At 44.1% G+C, this 20364-nt stretch overlaps 1 protein-coding gene across 3 annotated transcripts in view; it reads left to right on the top strand.

Annotated features, from left to right (window-relative positions):
* Positions 1-8409: 8409 nt before the first annotated feature.
* The window catches only part of LOC120990315, a 459898-nt gene continuing 447943 nt past the window's right edge, over positions 8410-20364 (top strand). For all 3 annotated transcript variants that reach the window (XM_040419046.1, XM_040419047.1, XM_040419045.1), the window contains exon 1: positions 8410-8984. In XM_040419046.1, the coding sequence (XP_040274980.1) occupies positions 8564-8984 (421 nt within the window). In that variant the 5' untranslated portion in view covers positions 8410-8563. The remainder of the gene's footprint in view (positions 8985-20364) is intronic.

Below are 20364 nucleotides of genomic sequence, written 5' to 3'. Positions count from 1 at the left end.
CAATCGACGACGACAAGGCTGCTTCTGGTGGTGATGGTGACCACAACTCTTCCTCTTCATTCTCATCTACGGCCTGATCCAGCACTCTTCGCAGGGCATGCTCCAGAAAAAACGCATATGGGATGAGGTCGATGATTTTGCCTTGGGTTTGACTGACCAGGTTTGTCACCTCCGCAAAAGGATGCATGAGCCTACAGCCATTGTGCATGAGCGTTCAGTAACGCGGCCAAAAAATACCCAGCTCCACAGAGGCTGTCCTCTTTTATTTTAATTAAAAAAATCTGTTCTTACCAGTTTAATCTCCGTTTTGTCCCCTATCAGGGGCCGGTGTATGGAATAGATTTTAGGAACCGGGAGATGGAAAAAGATGCTTGATCGGTCCTCTTACTTCCAATTTGGGGCACTGCGCGTGCGCCGTGCAATGTACTGTGCTACCCTATATGAGTGGTATGTTAAGTAGTACTATTCCTATCAGTTTAATCCCTGTTACATCCCCTATCAGGGCTGGTGTATGGAATAGATTTTAGGAACCGGGAGATGGAAAAAGATGCTTGGTCGGTCCTCTTACTTCCAATTTGGGGCACTACGCGTGCAATGTACTGTGTTACCCTATATGAGTGGTATGTTAAGTAGTACTATTCCTATCAGTTTAATCCCTGTTACGTCCCCTATGAGGGGACGTGTATAGAATAGAGTTTAGACAACTGCAAAGAGTTGTCAAACTCATGACATAAATTTTATTCCTCTATGCGTCAATCTTGGTGTAGTGATGACTGTGCTCGTGCGCACATTTGGGAGATTGCAGGCGATGGCGGTTTTTCAAAGCCTATTGTCGTGCTAAGGTGAGTTCAGTGACAGTTAAGTGACCCAGAAAACAATGATTCTGCAGTGTGGGCCCATTGTTGGCCTAGTAGGCTTTAATGATCACCTTAGATGATCACAAAGAAAATTAATGTTTTTTCTATGCAAAATTATAATAAATATTTTATTTATTTTTTGCAGCCACAGTGCAGCACCAGAGGCCAGAAAAATTAGGCATGTAAACATGCCTGAAAAATTTGGTATTGTTGCAGGCAGAAAGTGCACTAAAACATTGCGGCTTGAACCCTAGTTGGTGGCGGAGAAGTCACACAAGTCATCCGGCATGCAGAGATTAAATACAGTACAGCAGCGTATGGACCATTTTTAGCCCAAGGCAGCTCATCAGGCCTTTTTTAGTCAAATGTCAGTCCCTTTTTTAGTCAAATGTCAGTCCCTTCGGGATCCATGCCTCATTCATCTCAATAAAGGTGAGGTAATATAGACTTTTTTGACCTAGGCGACTTCTCTTCTCAGTGACAATACCTCCTGCTGCTCTGAAGGTCCTTTCTGACAGTACACTTGAAGCGGGGCAGGCCAGAAGTTCTATCACAAATTGGGATAGCTCAGGCCACAGGTCAAGCCTGCACACCCAGTAGTCAAGGGGTTCATCGCTCCTCAGGAGTGTCGATATCTGCAGTTAAGGCGTGGTAGCCTGCTACCTGTCGGTCAAGTCGTTCTCTGAGGGTGGACCCCGAAGGGCTGTGGCGATGTGTAGGACTGAAAAAGCTCTGCATGTCCTCCATCAACAACTTGTTTGTAAAGCGTCCTGTCCTTGCCGGCGTGATTGTGGTAGGAGGAGGATTACTTTCACCTCTTCCCCTGTTAGATTCCCGTTGTGCTGTAACATCATACTTTGTGTAAAGCATACTTTTTAACTTGTTTTGGAACTGCTGCATCCTTTCCGACTTCCGGTAATTCGGTAACTTTTCAGCCACTTTCTGCTTATACCGGGGTCTAGTAGCAAGGCCACCCAGTACAGGTCGTTCTCCTTCAGCCTTTTTATACGAGGGTCCCTCAACAGGCATGACAGCATGAAAGACCTCATTTGCACAAGGTTGGATGCCGAGCTACTCATGTCCCGTTCCTCGTGCTCACTGATCTCATTGAAGGTCTGTTCTTCCCCCCAGCCATGTACAACACCACGGGTACCAGATAGGTGACAACGAGCACCCTGGGATGCCTGATTTGGTTGGTCTTCCTCTTCCTCAAAGCCACATTCCTCCTCTGACTCCTCTTCCTCAGATTCCTCTTCCAGCGTTGCCGCAGGTCCAGCAAGCGATGCTGATAAGGCTGTTTCTGGTGGTGATGGTGACCACAACTCTTCCTCTTCCTCTTCACGCTCATCTATGGCCTGATCCAGCACTCTTCGCAGGGCACACTCCAGGAAGAAAACAAATAGGATGATGTCCCTGATGGTGCCTTCGGTGCGACTGACTAGGTTTGTCACCTCCTCAAAAAGGAGGCATGAGCCTATAGGCATTGCGCATGAGCGTCCAGTAATGTGGCAAAAAAATACCCACCTCCGCAGAGGCTGTCCTAGCACCCGATCATACAAATACTCGTTGACGGCTTTTTCTTGATGGAGCAGGCGGTCGAACATTAGGAGTGTTTAATTCCAATGTGTCGGGCTGTCGCAAATCAAGCGCCTCACTGGCATGTTGTTTCGCCGCTGAATATCGGAATAGTGCGCCATGGCCGTGTAGGAACGCCTGAAATGGCCACACACCTTCCTGGCCTGCTTGAGGACGTCCTGTAAGCCTGGGTACTTATACACAAAGCGTTGTACGATCAGATTACACACATGTGCCATGCACGGCACGTGTCAACTTGCCCAAATTCAATGCCGCCAACAAATTGCTTCCATTGTCACACACCACTTTGCCGATCTCCAGTTGATTCGGGGTCAGCCACTGATCCACCTGTGTGTTCAGGGCGGACAGGAGTGCTGGTCCGGTGTGACTCTCTGCTTTCAGGCAAATCAACCCCAAGACGGCGTGACACTGTCGTATCCTGGATGTGGAATAGCCCCTGGGGAGCTGGGGGGGTGCAGTTCATGTGGAGCAAGACGCAACAGCAGAAGAAGACTCAGCCGAGGAGGTTAGCGAAGAGGATGGAGTAGGAGGAGTAGAGGAGGTGGCAGCAGGCCTGCCTACAAGTCGTGGCGGTGTCACCAACTCCACTGCAGAGCCACGTATTCCATGCTTGGCAGCCGTCAGCAGGTTTACCCAATGCGCAGAGTACGTGATGTACCTGCCCTGACCGTGCTTTGCAGACCAGGTATCAGTGGTCAGATGGACCATTTCCCCAACACTGTGTGCCAGACATGCCATGACTTCCTTTTCCACAATAGAGTACAGGTTGGGGATTGCCTTTTGTGAAAATAAATTTTGTCCGGGTACCTTCCACTGCGGTGTCCCAATAGCTACAAATTTTTTGAAGGCCTCAGACTCCACAAGCTTGTATGGTAAAAGGTGGCGGGCTAAGAGTTCCGACAAGCCAGCTGTCAGACGCCGGGCAAGGGGGTGACTCTGTGACATTGGCTTCTTACGCTCAAACATTTCCTTGACAGACACCTGACTGTGGGCAGATGAGCAGGAACTGCTGAAGGTGAGAGGCAGAGTGGCAGGTGGTTGAGAGGGGGCAAGGAGGACAGCAGTGGTTGACGTGGCTGAAGATGCTGGACCAGGAGGAGGATGGTAGCTTTGAGTTTGTGTGCTGCTTGTACTCATCATGTGTTGATCCCATAGGCGTTTGTGATGTGAGATCATGTGCCTTCGCAAAGCAGTTGCACCTAGGTGGGTGTTGGACTTCCCACGACTCAGTTTCTTTTGGCACAGGTTGCAAATGGCATCGCTGTTATCAGAGGCAGACACACCAAAAAAATGCCACACTGCTGAGCTTTGCAATGACGGCATTCTGGTGGTGGCAACAGCATGCGTTGATTGGCGTGCTGTCTGGCTGACCCCGGGTGACGATACATGCTGTCTGACTGTGCCACTATCTCCTTGCGACGACCTCCCCCTGCTTCCAGCTCGTCTCCTCCTCCTCTCTGTCTCCCCATCTGAACTTTCCCCCTGTTCTTCTTCTCTTCGAGCGGGCACCCACGTGACCTCCACGAACACATCGTCATCATCAACCGCTTGACTTGTATCTGACAACTCAGCATACGAAGCAGCAGCGGGTACAACATCATCATCATCACACCGTACGTCCATGTGTGTAATGCTGCCTGACTGAGACATATCCCTGTTATCTACATCCTCTGGCAATAATGGTTGTGCATCACTCATTTCTTCCAATTGATGTGTAAATAACTCCTCTGACAGATCAAGTGAAGCGGCTGTGGTGCTAGTGTTGGTGGTGGCGGCAGGCGGGCGAGTGGTAACTTGAGAGGTGCCCGAAGCTGAGCTGGAGGAGGATGGTGCGTCAAGGTTCCGAGCGGAAGCTGTAGAAGATTGGTTGTCCTGTGTTAGCCAGTCAACTATGTTCTCAGAACTTTTTGAGTTCAGGGTACGTGGCCTCTGAACACTGGGCATTATTCTAGGGCCAAAGGAAATCACAGCACCACGACGGCCCCTGCGGGGTGGCCTGCCTCTGCCTGTCATTTTTTTTTAGATTAGTGGTACTATGCGTGCAAGGTACTGTGCCACCCGATATGAGTGGTGGGCAGTGGGCACAGTACACTCTGTGGGCCTGACACACATTGGCAGGCAACTGCAGTTATATTACAGAGAAAAAAAATATTTTACTGTTTTATCTGCAAACTACTGTGCCACCAGATATGAGTAATATGCACTGGCAGTGGGCACAGTACACTCTGTGGGCCTGACACACACTGGCAGGCAACTGCAGTTATATTACAGAGAAAAAAAATAAAAAAGCAGACTGATGTACCAGCCCTAAAAAGGGCTTTTTGGGGTGCTGTCAGGACGCTGTCCTTACAGCAGATCAGATGAGTCTTTGAGGACTGGAGTGGACACAGAACACTGGCCTAGCTAACGATTTCCCTATTAAATCAGCAGCAGCTGCACTCTCCCTGCTCTTACTAACACTGCAGCTTCAGAATGAATCTAAGATGGATGCTGTCCTTGCTTTTTGATAGGAGGTGGGAGGGTCTGGAAGGGAGGGTATGCTGCTGATTGGCTGGAATGTGTCTGCTTACTGTGAGGTACAGGGTCAAAGTTTGCTCAATGATGACGTATATGGGGCGGACCGAACATCGCATAGGTTTGCCCGTCATGACGAACAAGCGATGTTCGCCGGGAACTGTTCGCCGGCGAATAGTTCGGGACATCTCTACTCTGTGGCTTTCTCCTGATGCTGCTTAACTCAATTCCGTCATTTTGGCCCTCTCCTGATGCTGCTGCTGCTGCTATCGCCAACTACAGAATCTGTCATTGTGCCACTCGGTGGCCTCCTCATTCTTCTGCCACCTTCAGACTCTGTCATTGTGCTACTCGGTAGCTTCCTCATACTGTCGCCACCTCCAGACTCTGTAATTGTGCCACTCGATGGCCTTCTCCTGATGCTGCTGCCGCCAACTCCAGACTCTGTCATTTTGCCACTTGGTGGCCTTCTCATACTGCCGCCAACTCCAGACTCGGCCAATGTGCCACTCGGTGGCTTTCTCCTGATGCTGCCGCCACCTTCAGACACAGTCATAGTGCCACCTGGTGGCCTCCTCATACTGTTGCCAACTCCAGACATTGTCATTTTGCCACTCTGTGGCCTTTGCCTGATGCTGCTGCTGCCACCAACTTCAGACTCTGTCATTGTGCCACTCGGTGGCCTCCTCATTCTGACCCTACCTCCAGACTCGGTCATTGTGCCATTCGGTGGCCTCCTCATACTGCCGCAACCTCCAGTCTCCGTCATTGTGCCACTCGGTAGCCTCCTTATACTGCTGCCAACTTCAGACTCGGTCATTGTGCCACTCGTGGCTTTAACCTGATGCTGCCAACTTCAGACTCTGTGTAATTTTGCCACTCGGTGGCCTTCTCCTGATGCTGCTGCTGCTGCTATCGCCAACTCCAGAATCTGTCATTGTGCCACTCGGTGGTCTCCTTATTCTTCTGCCACCTTCAGACTCTGTCATTGTGCCACTTGGTAGCCTCATCATACTGCCGCCACCTTAAGACTCTGTCATTGTGCCACTCGGTGGTCTTCTCCTAATGCTGCGAACTCCAGACTCTGTCATTTTGACACTCGATGGCCTTTTCCTGATGCTGCTGCTGCCAACTCCAGAGTCTGTCATTGTGCCACTCGGTGGCCTCCTCATTCTTCTGCCACCTCCAGACTCTGTCACTGTGCCACTTGGTGGCTCCTCATACTGCTGCCAACTCCAGACTCGGTCATTGTGCCACTCGGTGGCCTCCTCATACTGCTGCTAACTCCAGATTTGGTAGCCAAATGCAGGAGTGGGTACAAAACACAGAAGACATACAAATATTCCATTCACGTGTCATCTCTGTTTTAGGCCCACTCCTGTTTTTTTGGCATTAGCAATACTGATGGATTATTGAGCAAATTCTGACCGAGTGAAGGCATATGCTCCAGAGACTGGATCCGCTTTTTGGGGTTATTGTTCTGACACCTTCTCAACTCTGTCGGGGGGGCTCTACTTGTATAAGCGCTTAATAGAACAGGTTCTGTAGACATCTATGTGGAATCAGCTGAGGAGGGTTTAAAAGGACTGTTCTTCTTCTTGATGCTAACATCGACCTGTAATGCTGAGTTGATACTTCAGTTATTTAGTCAATTTTGGCCCTGTGACTGCCCAAATAAGTGAAGTATGCAGTGATTCTAAGAGCGACACCTGTCATCTGCATGTCATACTGACTCACAGTATTATTTCAACACCACAGCAGTCTCCTTATGCATGTTCCTGCAAATCACAGTGTTCTACACCCCTATAAAGGCTCTCTGCAGCCCGGAAATAGCCATTTTTAACATAAGTCGCATCGAAACGAATCTATTCCAAAAATTTGCTGAATAACATTTTTGAGAAATTCCCTCATCTCTAATGCTGCCAGAGTAATCGGTATGTTCTAAAATGTCATTGTTTAGATGCCAGATATGCGCTGGGGTAGTGTGTGGGTTCTGCAAATTCAATAGGTATAGATGCATGATCTGACTATAAAATGAGGCCTATTCTGGTGTTTTAACCCTAAACAGGTCTTGGTGCAATATCAGAAACATATCCAATCTAGTGTATGAAAGGTTTCTCACTACTAATTTATTTCTCTTCAAAAATATGACCTTGCTTTTATCAAATGATTCTGAATCATTGTATGCAAATGGTAAAATTTATCTGATTTAAAATCCTTTTCATCTGCAAGAAAATTAATCTGTCTCTAGGTATATTTGTGAATATCTGCATCATATAACTGAAAGGGGTTATTTCTGCAGCATATGCAAAGATTTTCTATGAGTCTTATTCAGGTGAGTAACACATTTTGTAAAGCATGCAAACACATTTGTCTTTTCTGTAAGTTCTGTTGTTTTGTATGGGCATATTTGCATCTTTATATTGTAAGGGGTAGCTCTCTTTCAGGGGGTCACACTCACAGATATCTTCACAGACCCCAGGATTTAAGGGCCAAAACTGTGTTTTATTGCGGCACCTCCGCGTAAACCTAAACAGTTATACAAAATAAACTCCTGCCTGTCTGGGCTCTACCTAAACACATAGGTTTCCCTGACTCACCTCTAAGTACCGCTTAGTGTCCGGGTCTCAGGCTCCAAGCCTTAGCAGGTTCCACTCATCAAGCGTCAATGCACACAGGGAAGAGATCAGGCTTCGCATAGCCCTGTGGCCCCTCAGTCCTCCTGACTGAGACCTCTGCTCCAGTATCACAGACACTCTCCCTTCTTCCCAGACTGACACCCTGGGAGGTGCTTTATGCCGGCCTGATTACAGCAGGCCTCACCTGCGATCACCTTCCTGCTAGGGAAAAACCTGCCCTTGACTGGGGGGGGTGGATTGGGAGGTCCCACTGCCAAAACCTACCATGCCAATCCAAGTAAAATTCAGCCCTGAATAAATAAAGAAAATAGCTCCGCCAACTATATTTAGTGAAGCCAGAGTCATTCTGGATTTCACCCACCTCAGCCAGTTAAGGAACCTGGGAGAGATATACCCCCCATCCGGGACTTTACCATGCATTTTACAGTTCACCTCGCCACAATATTTAAAAGCATATTGGAAAAAAACACCCTCCCCTTAGCATGCTGCATTTTGCTAGAAATGTCCCTGCATCAAAGTCACACCACTAAAATACCACAAACAAAATTGCATATTCAGAAATTGCTATATTTTATATAGACAATAAACATCTGGCCATAGCATTCTAGCTGCCAAAAAACACTTAAAACACCATAAAATATTGAAAGAACTGCCACTAAATGATGTGTGTGTCAAGTGTTCTGTGTGTGTACTCTTAGACTTAGTAATGTTTTTTTTTGGAAAGCCAGTTAAGTTTCGTTTCTGAAACACGGCCTCATCTGGCTTTTGTTTTGGCACGCCTCCTATGTAATTGCAGGCTGTGTACTATTGTTATTATCATAAGGTTCCTGTTCTCTTTTGACTCTCTCTGCAGCATTGAGAAGGACGTTTACAATAAACTGCAAAATCTACAGAATCGGACAAAAATCTCTTAGTGGACATAAGGAGAACATAGAACAGTTAATTTCCTGATTTATTATGGCTACTCCTTCTAAAAGACAGAAGATTCAAGAGGAATCTACTCAGTGTGTCTGGTTACGGCTGTGTGATGCATTTATCCGCACAGATGGAAATCTTATTTGTCCTATCATCAAAGCTGAAACTTCAATACGGGTGCTCTTTAGACTTCAAGAAAAAACTCTTGTCATTATTTTGCATAAAGTGTACAAAGAAACTGGAATGAAAACACAACAGATCAAATTGTTAAAACCATTGGACACAGACTTGCAAGGAAATCTTTTTATTCAGTGTGTATCTCCTTATATTATCGATAGAGAAAAAATAAATCATTTCAAGGAAAGGCTAGAATTCCACTTTTCAAAGTCTACAACAGTAAAAAATATTTCAGTTGACCAAGTGGATAGTACTGAAGAGATTATCCAACAGCCTATGATTTCAGGTAAGAAAAATATGACTGCATTTAATATTTATACTAACAATGTGATATGTCATTGTAAACATAACAATACTACATTGAAATATTTATTGCACCCATGTTAAAAATCTCTGTATTAAAAACAAACAAAAATAGCAATATGTGATTATCTAATATATAAAGCTGAGTGAATGTGTGTGTGTTTATGTTCGCTAAAGGAATCCGTACCATCGCATTTACAATCACGAAATTTGGCACACAGGCGCATCAGGTGTCCGGGAGTTTTAGACCAGGTCTCAGCTCTATAGGACGTACCGTTCCTGAGATATTCCCAAAAAATGCATTAGCCAATAGAAGCCTGGTCACATGACACATGACCCTTATCAGCCAATAGAAGCTCGCAGGTCCTCCAGCCTCCACATACACAGTTTTACTCTAGGTTTCCATAACAACCCAGCCATTTATCTTCACTGCTGTAGGAGAGCTTTAAAGGAAATCTGTCACCAGGATAATTGCTATTGAAGTAAAGCCATGGCCTAATAGCACTTAGTACCTTATTTCAAGAATGTGCCTTTGTTCCAGCAATAGATGTTTTTATCCTCTGAAAATCCAGTTTGGTATGCAAATGAGCCAGTAAGGAGCCCAGAGGGGCGTCACTCTTGCAGGAAGTAGCCCAGACACGCCCCCTACCACAATGTGTCCACCCTTAAAAGACTTAAAACTCTGCCCCAGGTCCCACTAAGCCACGCCCCTGATCTGGTTAGACCACTCCCCCTCCCACACCTGAACTGACGGGGATTGAAAAGATGAAGGTAAAAATCAACTTCTGTCAGCTGCAGGGGTGGGAGGGAGGGTGACTTTCTCCCTGCAGCTTACACTCAGACAGCACGGTGCTGCTATCTTAGAGTGAGCTGTTCAAAAGGACAAGTCCCCGATCTGGTTAGGCCACGCCCCCTCCCACTCCTCAGCCGACTGAGAATGAAAAATAAAGTTAAAAATCAACTTCCAGGTCCCGATAATCCACGCCCAGATCTGGTTAGGCCACGCCCTCTCCTACTCCTGAGCCGATGGGGATTGAAAAAATCAAGGTAAAAATCTACTTCTGTCAGCTGTAGGGATGGGAAGGAGGGTGACTTTCTCTCTGCAGCTCACACTGTTCAAAAGGACACGCCCACAATCCAGTTAGGCCACGCCCACTCCTCAGACGACTGAGATTGAAAAAATGAAGTTAAAAATCAACTTCTAGGTCCTGCTAAGCCACGCCTCAATCTGATTAGGCCACGCCCCTCCACTCCTGAACCGACAGGGATTGAAAAAATTAAGGTAAAAATCAACTTCTGTCAGCTGCAGGGGTGGGAGGGACGGTGACTTTCTCCTTGCAGCTTACACTCAGTAGAGTGCTGCTGTCTGAGAGTAAGCTGTTCAAAAGGACATGCCCCCGATCCAGTAAAGGCCACTGTTAAGGGGACGGGCCCCTGTGGAGGTCACTGTCAAGTGGGTGGTATGCTGTGAAAGTCACTGTTAAAGGGGAAGGCAGCTATAAAGGTCAAAGTTAGGGGGTGGGGCTGCTGTGGAGGTCCAATTTTAAGGGACGGGGCACTGTGGGGGGGGGGGGGGTCAGTCTTAAGGGGTGGAGGGCTGTGAAGGTCACTGTTTTGGAGGCAGGGTGCAGTAGATGTCACTGTTATAGTGGATAGTGTTGATATCTTTTAACGACACACACAAACATTAAATGAAATAGATTAAGTATACCCGAGCAAAGCCGGGTCCTTCAGCTAGTTCATGATTAAAATGCTGCAGTGCTAGGCTGTCTGTGTCCGGGAAGCTTAATCACAAAAATATTATCCAATATGTTGCATGTAGAATTATATTTATCACCTATCCAACAGGTCCCAGCAATCATACCTAGAGATGAAAATTACCTAGAGTTTTGAAAAATTTGATTCGGCCGATTCACCGAACTTCGACAAGTAATTCAAATCCTAATGCATTAATTTGTCATGAATCGCTATAAATCTGGTATACCCAGGCCTCTCAGTGAAGGCTTGGAAGTTAACCCTTTCCCGACCGCTGACAGTATATTTATGTCGGCGGCCAGGCATTTAAAAACTGTGCCCCTTAGCAAGTGCAGCGGGCACCATGGCTGCTGTTTTAAAAGAGCAGACACCTGGCACTAATGTCCACGTCCATGTTGTATGGCAGCTAGTTTTCAAGCTCCTGTCCCTTATGGCAATAATCCAGCGGCCATGTTTGATCCATCCACCCTGATTGGCCCATCTGGTTTTAAACTTAATACATTTTGAAAGCAAAATACCATTAAGTTCATAGTATGGAGGGATCCCAGACCGCAAGGATCCACATGGGTTAAAATTCTGTTGCACTGCACAGTGACGTAGAATTTGTTAAAAATTTGTAGTGGCAGGAATTATGAATTTGGGTCCAGTTAGTGGAGCGATTAAAAAACGTAAAAAAAAATCATAGACAAAAAAATTCCACAGAAAATACTAAGATAAAAACATCCTGCATGATATGATATACAAATGTGCGGATGTCCCTGGCCATATTATTGAGGAAAACCACAGAAATTAGATAATAATGCACTTAGTAAAGTAGATGCAAGCATTATATATGGACAAAGTCCTCACTCTGATATGATAATATCTGAGACACTTAGTCAATATATTTTGATCAAAACACATCTAAGCCCGCCTACCAAGCGCCAAGGTGGTCTCAGGTCAGGCGGGTCCTACGCTAAACCTACCTAAGCCATTGGGCTTCTATGTTCAGGAGCGCAGACGCCACACATATGGTGTGCTGCTCCTAGTCACCTTCATGTGCATGAAGCAACCAATGGGAGGAGGAGAAAGCACACCCATATGTACCACCTAATCAAGGCGCTCTATTGGATAGGAAAGGCAAAAGTGCAGAGGAATGCTACTCCCAAGATAAAAAAAGGTGTGCATTCACACTTGAAGGTGCCACTCCCTCAAGCAAATACTACATAGACAAAAAAATTCCACAGAAAAAACTAAGATAAAAACATCTGACCTGAGACCACCTTGGCGCTTGGTAGGCGGGCTTAGATGTGTTTTGATCAAAATATATTGACTAAGTGTCTCAGATATTATCAAATCAGAGCGAGGACTTTGTCCATATATAATGCTTGCATCTACTTTACTAAGTGCATTATTATCTCATTTCTGTGTTAAAAAAAATCACCCCCAATTTTTTACAAAAAAATAATAATAAATGAACAAAAAAAAATATCATGGGCATTGTAACATCCAAAAATAACCATACTATTAAAATATTAAAATATTTATCCTACACGACAAACAGCATAACAGAAAAAAAAAAAATCAAAACAGCAGATTCACCTTTTTTTGTCATTTCACCACCCCCAAAAGTTAAATAAAAAGTGATCAAAACTTCATTCACACTCCAAATTAGCATGATTCAAGTACAACTTTCTCCACACAAAATGAGCCACCTAACAACATTGATCTAACTACTGCACACAGCAATACAATTTTTTTTCCATATATTTTTAATTTTTTAAATTTTTAATTATTTTTGCAGAGTGGTTTTAATAACATGTTATCTATATTGTAATCTTTATTGTATAAGTTGCAGCAAACACAGTGTGATATTGTGCGTGTGTGAATTTTATCACTTTTCCCCCAAAAATTTACTTTTCTTTATAAATAAACTTTATTTACCTTTAAATTTTGTTTTATACTGTCAGTAGCCAACATTGTTTTTCTGATGCACTGGTATACCTTGTATACCACTGCATTATAGCCTATCACTGTACCAGTGACATACCGTCTGTTAGGCTGTGTCCCATGGCAGTCCTGGGTGCCTTCACTAGGTCCCTTGTTACCATGGCCAATGACTACAGGAAGCCCTATCATTCTAGGTGCCTAAATGCTGTTGTTGTTATGGGCTACGGCATCTAGAAGATAAGCGGATGGCATTAGCGTTAATTCTGATACTGGCCGTTACAGCGAGAGGTCGGCCTCAGTCAGTGCCAGGCTTCTGCTGTGTTTTAATTTTTTGCGGTGCGGACGGATCACGAACCCATTCAAGTTGAATGGGTCTCGATCCATCCCGGCTGCCGCATGGACGTTGCACGTGCATTGGGGACCGCAATTGCACAACTGCTGTGTGCATGAGGCCTTATTCATGAATTATTTTTCAACCTCTATTTAACCACTTCCCATCTGGGCCCTTTGCCCCCTTCCTGACCAGGCCAAATTTTGCAAAACTGACATATGTCACTTTATGTGGTAATAACTTTGGAACGCCTTCATTTATCCAAGTCATTCAGAGATTGTTTTCTCGTGACACATTGTACTTCATGATAGTCATAAATTTGAGTCAAAATATTTCACCTTTATTTATGAAAAAATCCCAAATTTACCCAAAAATTTGAAAAATTCGCAATTTTCTAAATTTCAATTTCTCTGCTTTTAAAACAGAAAGTGATACCTCATAAAATATTTATTATTTAACATTCCCCATATGTCTACTTTATGTTGGCATCATTTTGGAAATGTCATTTTATTTTTTTAGGACGTTAGAAGGCTTAGAAGTTTAGAAGGAATTCTTCAAATTTTTAAGAAAATTGCCAAAATCCACTTTATAAGGACCAGTTCAGGTCTGAAGTCACTTTGTGGGGCCTACATAGTGGATATCCCCATAAATGACCCCATTGTAGAAACTACACCCCTCAAGGTATTCAAAACCGATTTTACAAACTTTGTTAACCCTTTAGGCGTTCCACAAGAATTAAAGGAAAATGGAGATCAAATTTTTAAATTTCACTTTTTTGGCAGATTTTCCATTTTAATCAATTTTTTTCTTTAACACATCGATGGTTAACAGCCAAACAAAGCTCAATATTTATTACCCAGATTCTGCGGTTTACAGAAACACCCCACATGTGGTCATAAACTGCTGTATGGGCACACGGCAGGGCGCAGAAGAAAAGGAACTCCACATGGTTTTTAGATGCCATGTCCCATTTGAAGCCCCCTGATGCACCCTTACAGTAGAAATTCCCAAGAAGTGACCCCATTTTGGAAACTAGGGGATAAGGTGCCAGTTTTATTAGTACTATTTTTGGGTACATATGATTTTTTGATCATTCATTATAACACTTTATGGGGCAAGGTGACCAAAAAATTGGTTGTTTTAGCACAGTTTCTATTTATTTATTTTTACAGCGTTCACCTGAGGGGTTCAGTCAAGTGACATTTTTATAGAGCAGATTGTTACGGACGTGGCGATACCTAATAGGTATACTTTTTCTCATTTATTAAAGTTTTACACAATAATAGCATTTTTGAAACAAAAAAATAATGTTTTAATGTGTCCATGTTCTGAGAGCTATAGTTTTTTTATTTTTTGAGAGATTTTCTTACATAGGGGCTCATTTTTTGCGGGATGAGGTGACGGTTTTATTGGTACTATTTTGTGGGACATACGCATTTTTGATCACTTGGTGTTGCACCTTTTGTGATGCAAGGTGACAAAAATTGCTTGTTTTGACACAGTTTTTTTTTTTTTTTTTTACGGTGTTCACCCGAGGGGTTAGGTCATGTGATATTTTTATAGAGCTGGTTTTTACGGACGCGGCAATACCTAATATGTATACTTTTTTTTATTTGTTTCACTTTAACACAATAATAGCATTTTTGAAACCAAAAAAATGATGTTTTAGTGTCTCCATGTTCTAAGAGCTATAGTTTTTTTTATTTTTTAAGAAATTTTCTTATGTAGGGGCTCATTTTTTGCGGGATGAGGTGACGGTTTTATTGGTACTATTTTGTGGGACATACGCGTTTTTGATCACTTGGTGTTGCACCTTTTGTGATGCAAGGTGACAAAAATTGCTTGTTTTGACAGTTTATTATTATTTTTTTTTATGGTGTTCACCCGAGGGGTTAGGTCATGTGATACTTTTATAGAGCTGGTTTTTACGGACGCGGCGATACCTAATATGTCTATTTTATTTTATTTTTTCTATTTTTAATTATTTTTTTTTATTCCTTACTTGGGAACTTTTTTTTTTTTACATGTCAAACTTTATTTTATTTTATTTTTTCAACCCTTTATTTTTTTTATTTTTTTTTACACTTTTCGTCCCCCATAAGGTCATACAAGACCTCTGGGGGACATTTGCTTCACTTTTTCTTTTTTTTTTCACTGTTGATTTCTCCTGTAACTGGGGCTGACATAGTAGCCCCAGTTACAGAAGAAATGCTCCCCTATAGAGGCTGTACAGCAGCAATCCTGCGCTGTACAGCCTCAGAGCAGGGCTGATCGAGGTCTCTGAGAGACCTCACACAGCCCCTTCACTCTCCGGTCACGGCGGTCACATGACCGCCGGGCCGGAACAGGAAGCGCACAGCGCTTCCTTCTCTGCAGACACAGCGCTCGGTGAGCGCTGTGTCTGCAGCGATCGTGAAGGCAGGGACACCTGGGCACTGTCCCTGCCTTGTCTTAGGGTTGCCCTGCTGTCACTGACAGCGGGCAACCCGATCAGCAGCTGCACGATTAGCGTGCAGCTGCTATTTCTGACAGGACGTTCTAAAACGTGCTGTCAGAAATAGACGTCCACCCATAGGACGTTTATAGTCTATGGGCGGACGTGAGGCGGTTAATGTGAATTATTTTTCAACCTCTATTAAATGAGAACCTCCCCATTTCCCCATATAACACATGCTAGAAAACTTGTCTTAATGTGTTGTCTTCTCCCATTACCTGCCACCTCTTCCTTAACACTGACCCTGTCAACTAGCTATTCCAGTATCCCACCTACCACCCTACATAGACCTAGCACTGCAATGGTTTATCTCCACTACACCGAGATCTGTAATCATGTGTCTCCCCTCTGTTGTTGCTCCCCTCCCTTCTACCATGTTTTGGGAGCTCCCTGTAGTGCCTCTTCCACTTTGTGCTCTTGCCGCTGGAATTTAGCACAAGTCCCAAACTAGGGGACTACAACTCGCTTGTCTGTGGGATTTAAAGACATTTTGCTGGTTGAAGGATTCTCTGCTGGTCAACTCCCGTAGAGCCAATTTTATAAGTAGTACATTGGGGGTATAGTCACCACCCCTTTAGCCATCATTTTTTTTAAACGTTTTATTAATGATATATATAAAACAACATAGTACATATCATCAGCATATAGGCACAAAGTTACAGGATATATTGTACAGACAAATGTTGTGATCTTAAAATAAATAATATTTTCCTATTGAAACTATAGGTCTCATGTTTATTTTGTTGTGAATAAATGTAAATGAACAAGTTAACAATAACTGCTAACACAGCTGATAAACAAGAAAGAGTGGTTAGATCTAATAGGGTCTCTGGGCAATTATCCGAGATGTCTATATGACCTCTAAGCCCCCCATACCCATTCAAACATGTGTGTAGTGTTGGTATCCCAATGAGCTAGCTGCTTCATTCTGTATATCTGATTACATTTAATTAACCATTGTGATATTGCTGGGGATGCTGTTTCCTTCCAATTCGCAGCTATTAACAATCTTGCTGCTGCCAACAAGTGTTGGTACAAGTGCTCCTCTTGTTTGGTATACGAGGTCAGCGGCAACATCCCTAGGAGACACATCTGTGGTGTTTGCTGCGTTGTCTTGGGGCAGATATTGGCCACTGTCTCACAGACACTAGTCCAAATAGGAACTATTAGTGGGCATGTCCACCAAATATGCAAGAAGGTACCTTTGTCTTGAAGGCATCTTCAACAGACCTGCGAAGTGTATCTTATGTAGTTTCTCTTGAGTGTAGTACCATTTGGTAAGTATTTTGTAATAGTTCTCCTGGAGGCATGCGCATCTGGAAACTTTGGGGGAGCATGCTAATAGGGATCTCACTTCAACCTCAGTAAATGTGAGTCCCAAATCTCTCTCCCAGTTGGTGATAAACAGGGGCTTCTTTAACATGTCACTGGGGAGGAGGGATATATATATATATATATATATATATATATATAGAGAGAGAGAGAGAGAGAGAGAGAGAGATAGATATTTTCTTAATAGACTCCTTGTTGCTCATGACCATCTGCTCAAAGGGTGTCTCTAGGGGTCTGTGTTTTTTTAAGAGCCTGAAGAAGGTATGTCTGTTGAAAACTGGTAAGGTCTATGACCGGGAGGGCCTCCGTGTAGTTATCTGCATTGCTATTGACGTCCCTCAGGATATCCCAGATTACTGTTACATTTCTTTTACCTGTCTCAGTTAGAGTGGACCTAAACTCTGAACTTGAGTCCCATAGTACGTTCCTGACTTGTAGTAAGGAGGTTAAAGGGTTTGTAAGCAGGTGATCAGCCAACTCATTGTGCCATAGTTTAACTGTATTACGTGTCAGTGGGTTAGATACTGTCCTAAGGATATCTGGTAGATGTTGCTTGGCTAAGACTAGTGAGCGCAGAGGTATCTTTGACACAGATTGTTCTGAAGATATATCTAGTCTGCCTGGCGCATTACGCAGCCATTCTAGGACTCTGGCTCTGGACTGCCTTATAATATAGGAAGAAGTCTGGTACTCCCAGACCACCACCCTTGGTTGCCTTGATTATTTGAGAGTGTGAGAGGTTAGGTCTAGACCCATTCCAGAGAAAAAGGGTAAGTATTTTCGGCAGGTGTGCGAAGAAGTTCTTAGGGAGGGGTATAAGCAGCACTTGAAGGTCATAAAGTATTTTTGGGAGGATGACTGTTTTACTTAGGGATCTATGCCCAAACATGAGGTAAATGGGACATCCCAGGCTTTGATGATGATATCAATACTTTGTGGGAGATTTTTTTTGTTTTCGTGAAACAAATCAGTGGGTCGGGGAGTAAGGTTAATACCCAGGAAGGGGGATGCTCCTCCGTGATGCCTATTTGAAAGGTGAACAGTTTTCTAGTGTTATCTGAGTCAGCTTGTCTAAAGTGATATTAAGGGCCTGTGATTTGGACAGGTTTACTTTAAAGTTAGAGAATACCCCAAATTGGTTCAGCCTTTTTCTGTATTGCAGGAAAAGCCTCTGTGACAATTAGGAGAAGGTCATCCGTAAAAGCTGCCTGGGTGTGGGTTTAATTTTGAATCTTTATTCCTTGTATTCTTTGGTCAAGCCTAAAGGCCTGGAGAAGTGGCTCCATAGTGAGGACGAACAAAAGCGGGGACAACTGGCATCCTTGCCTAGTTCAATTACTTATTTTGAAAGTTGGTGAGAGCGTGCCGTTCACTTGGGTCTCTATACATTGCCATTACAACCTTTATAAATGCTTCAGGTATCCGAAAACTGAGCATGGCTTTCACCATATTTGCCTAGTCTACCCTATCAAAAGCCTTCTCGGCATCTGTGCCAAGAAGGACCATGGGTGTAGAAGTGTCGTGGGCATACTGGATCAAGTTAATAATCCGGCTGGTGTTCTTTCTGCCTTCTCGGCCACTTATGAATCCCACCTGTTTTGCATGTATTAACCTAGGGAGAAGGGACTGCAGCCTCAGGGACAAGATCTTTGCTAGCAATTTCAGGTCATTATTGAGTAATGAAATTGGCCTATAGCTGAAGCAGGATGCTGAGTCCTTACCCTCTTTCGGTATGATGGTAATTTGAGCAGCCAACATATGCGGGTGCAAGGGTTTCCCTTCCCAGGTGGAGTTACATACTAGCAGCAGTTTAGGCAACAATATATTTTGGAAAGTGTCATAGTACTTCATGGGTAGGCCACCTGGGCCTGGGCTTTTAGGTAATGGTGATGATTTTAACGCCCTATTCAGTTCTGTGAGTATGAACGGTCTAACCAACGTCTCCGCCTGTTCTGTGCTGAGTATAGGTAGATTAAGGGAGCTAAGCCAATTCTCCATTTTGTGGATTCTGACCTCTTCTTCCCGTTTATTTGCTGCTGACCTAATATTATATAGTTGGGAGTAATATTCAGTGAACCGTCTGGCTATCTGGTCTGTTTGGAGGAGTGTCTGAGCTTAAGATGACTGAATGATGTGTATGTATGAGTGGACCTTCCTCTTCTTCAGTTGGGAAAGCATAAATTTGGAGGCCTTGTCGCCATGTGTGTAGTAGTGAAATTTAACTGAGAGATACAACTTAGCTGTTTTTACTTTAAGCATATTTTTTTTGTTGAGATCTAAGGAGATCCAATTGGTGGAGCACATCTGGGTGCAAGCTGTCTTTTGTGTAATAATTTCAGTGCCTGGATCTGTGTTTGCAGTGTCAAAACCTCTGCTTCTCTCTCCTTTTTAATGTGTTCCTAGTGATATGAAGTGTGCACTTACTACCTACCGCCTTATGCGCCTCCCATACCACACTCGGCGAGGTGTCCTGTGTCTCATTTAGTGTGAAGTATTCTACAATCTTTTCCTCTATGTACTTGACATTGTCAGGGTTATGTAGGAGAATTTCATTCAGTCTCCAGATCATCTCCCTTTTGGGGACGGTAGCCAGAGAGAACTGCAAATAAACGGGAGCATGGTCTGATAAAACGATCGATCCAATTGAAGCACTTTTACAATATGGCAGAAGAGAGGTAGAAACGAAAATATAGTCTAATCTCTGATATGAGGTGTGTGCTGAGGAATAGAATGTGAAATCTTTCTCACCAGGATGTAAGGATCTCCAACCATCTACCAAACCTAAGTGTGGAGTGTGACTGCGCAGATGCGCCACTAGATGTATCTACGTACCTCGGGGAAGAGTGCAACATTCAGGTCTCCTGACAGTACAGTTATTCCCTCAGCAAATCTGTGAAATGCCTCTAGCGCTGCTTTCAGCCAAGGTGCTTGGGAGAAGTTGGGCGCATACATATTTCCAATAGTATACAATAGGGATCCCAGGGTCCCTTTAATAAATATGCATCTGCCCTCGCTGTCCGCCAGCATCGAGCGCATCACCCAGGGGAGCTGTCTATGCATAGCTATACTGACTCCTTTAGATGCGGAGTCAGGAGAGGTGCTGTGATACCAATGACTGTATATAAGATGCCCCAATCTCGGAACAGCAGCAGGATGTCCTCTTTTTGCTTATTCAGCATGGGACATATTTGGCTCCTTTTGGCTGGTGCATTCATGCCTCGGACATTATAAGAGCATACTTTAATCATAGCCATCATTATAGTTGTCTAAGGCATCGAGGGGTAATTGGGATTGTGTGTGAGGAGTGGAGCAAAGATATTGTAGCACTTCACCACCCAGACCCATGTCTTCTTTGGGACCGACCCCTATCTCAGCTGCAACATAAATCATTAAGGGATTGTTTACACGTACGTGTAAAGCCCGTGCCCGTGCTGTGGACCGCAAATTGCGGTCCGCAATGCACGGGCACCTTCCGTGGGACAGGCGCATGGGGATCGCAGACCCATTCACTTGAATGGGTCC

This window comes from Bufo bufo, chromosome 2 (assembly GCF_905171765.1).
Source record: "Bufo bufo chromosome 2, aBufBuf1.1, whole genome shotgun sequence".
Lineage (NCBI taxonomy): Eukaryota > Metazoa > Chordata > Amphibia > Anura > Bufonidae > Bufo > Bufo bufo.
Note: the sequence above shows the minus strand (reverse complement) of the source record. Positions and strands in the feature narration are given on the sequence as shown.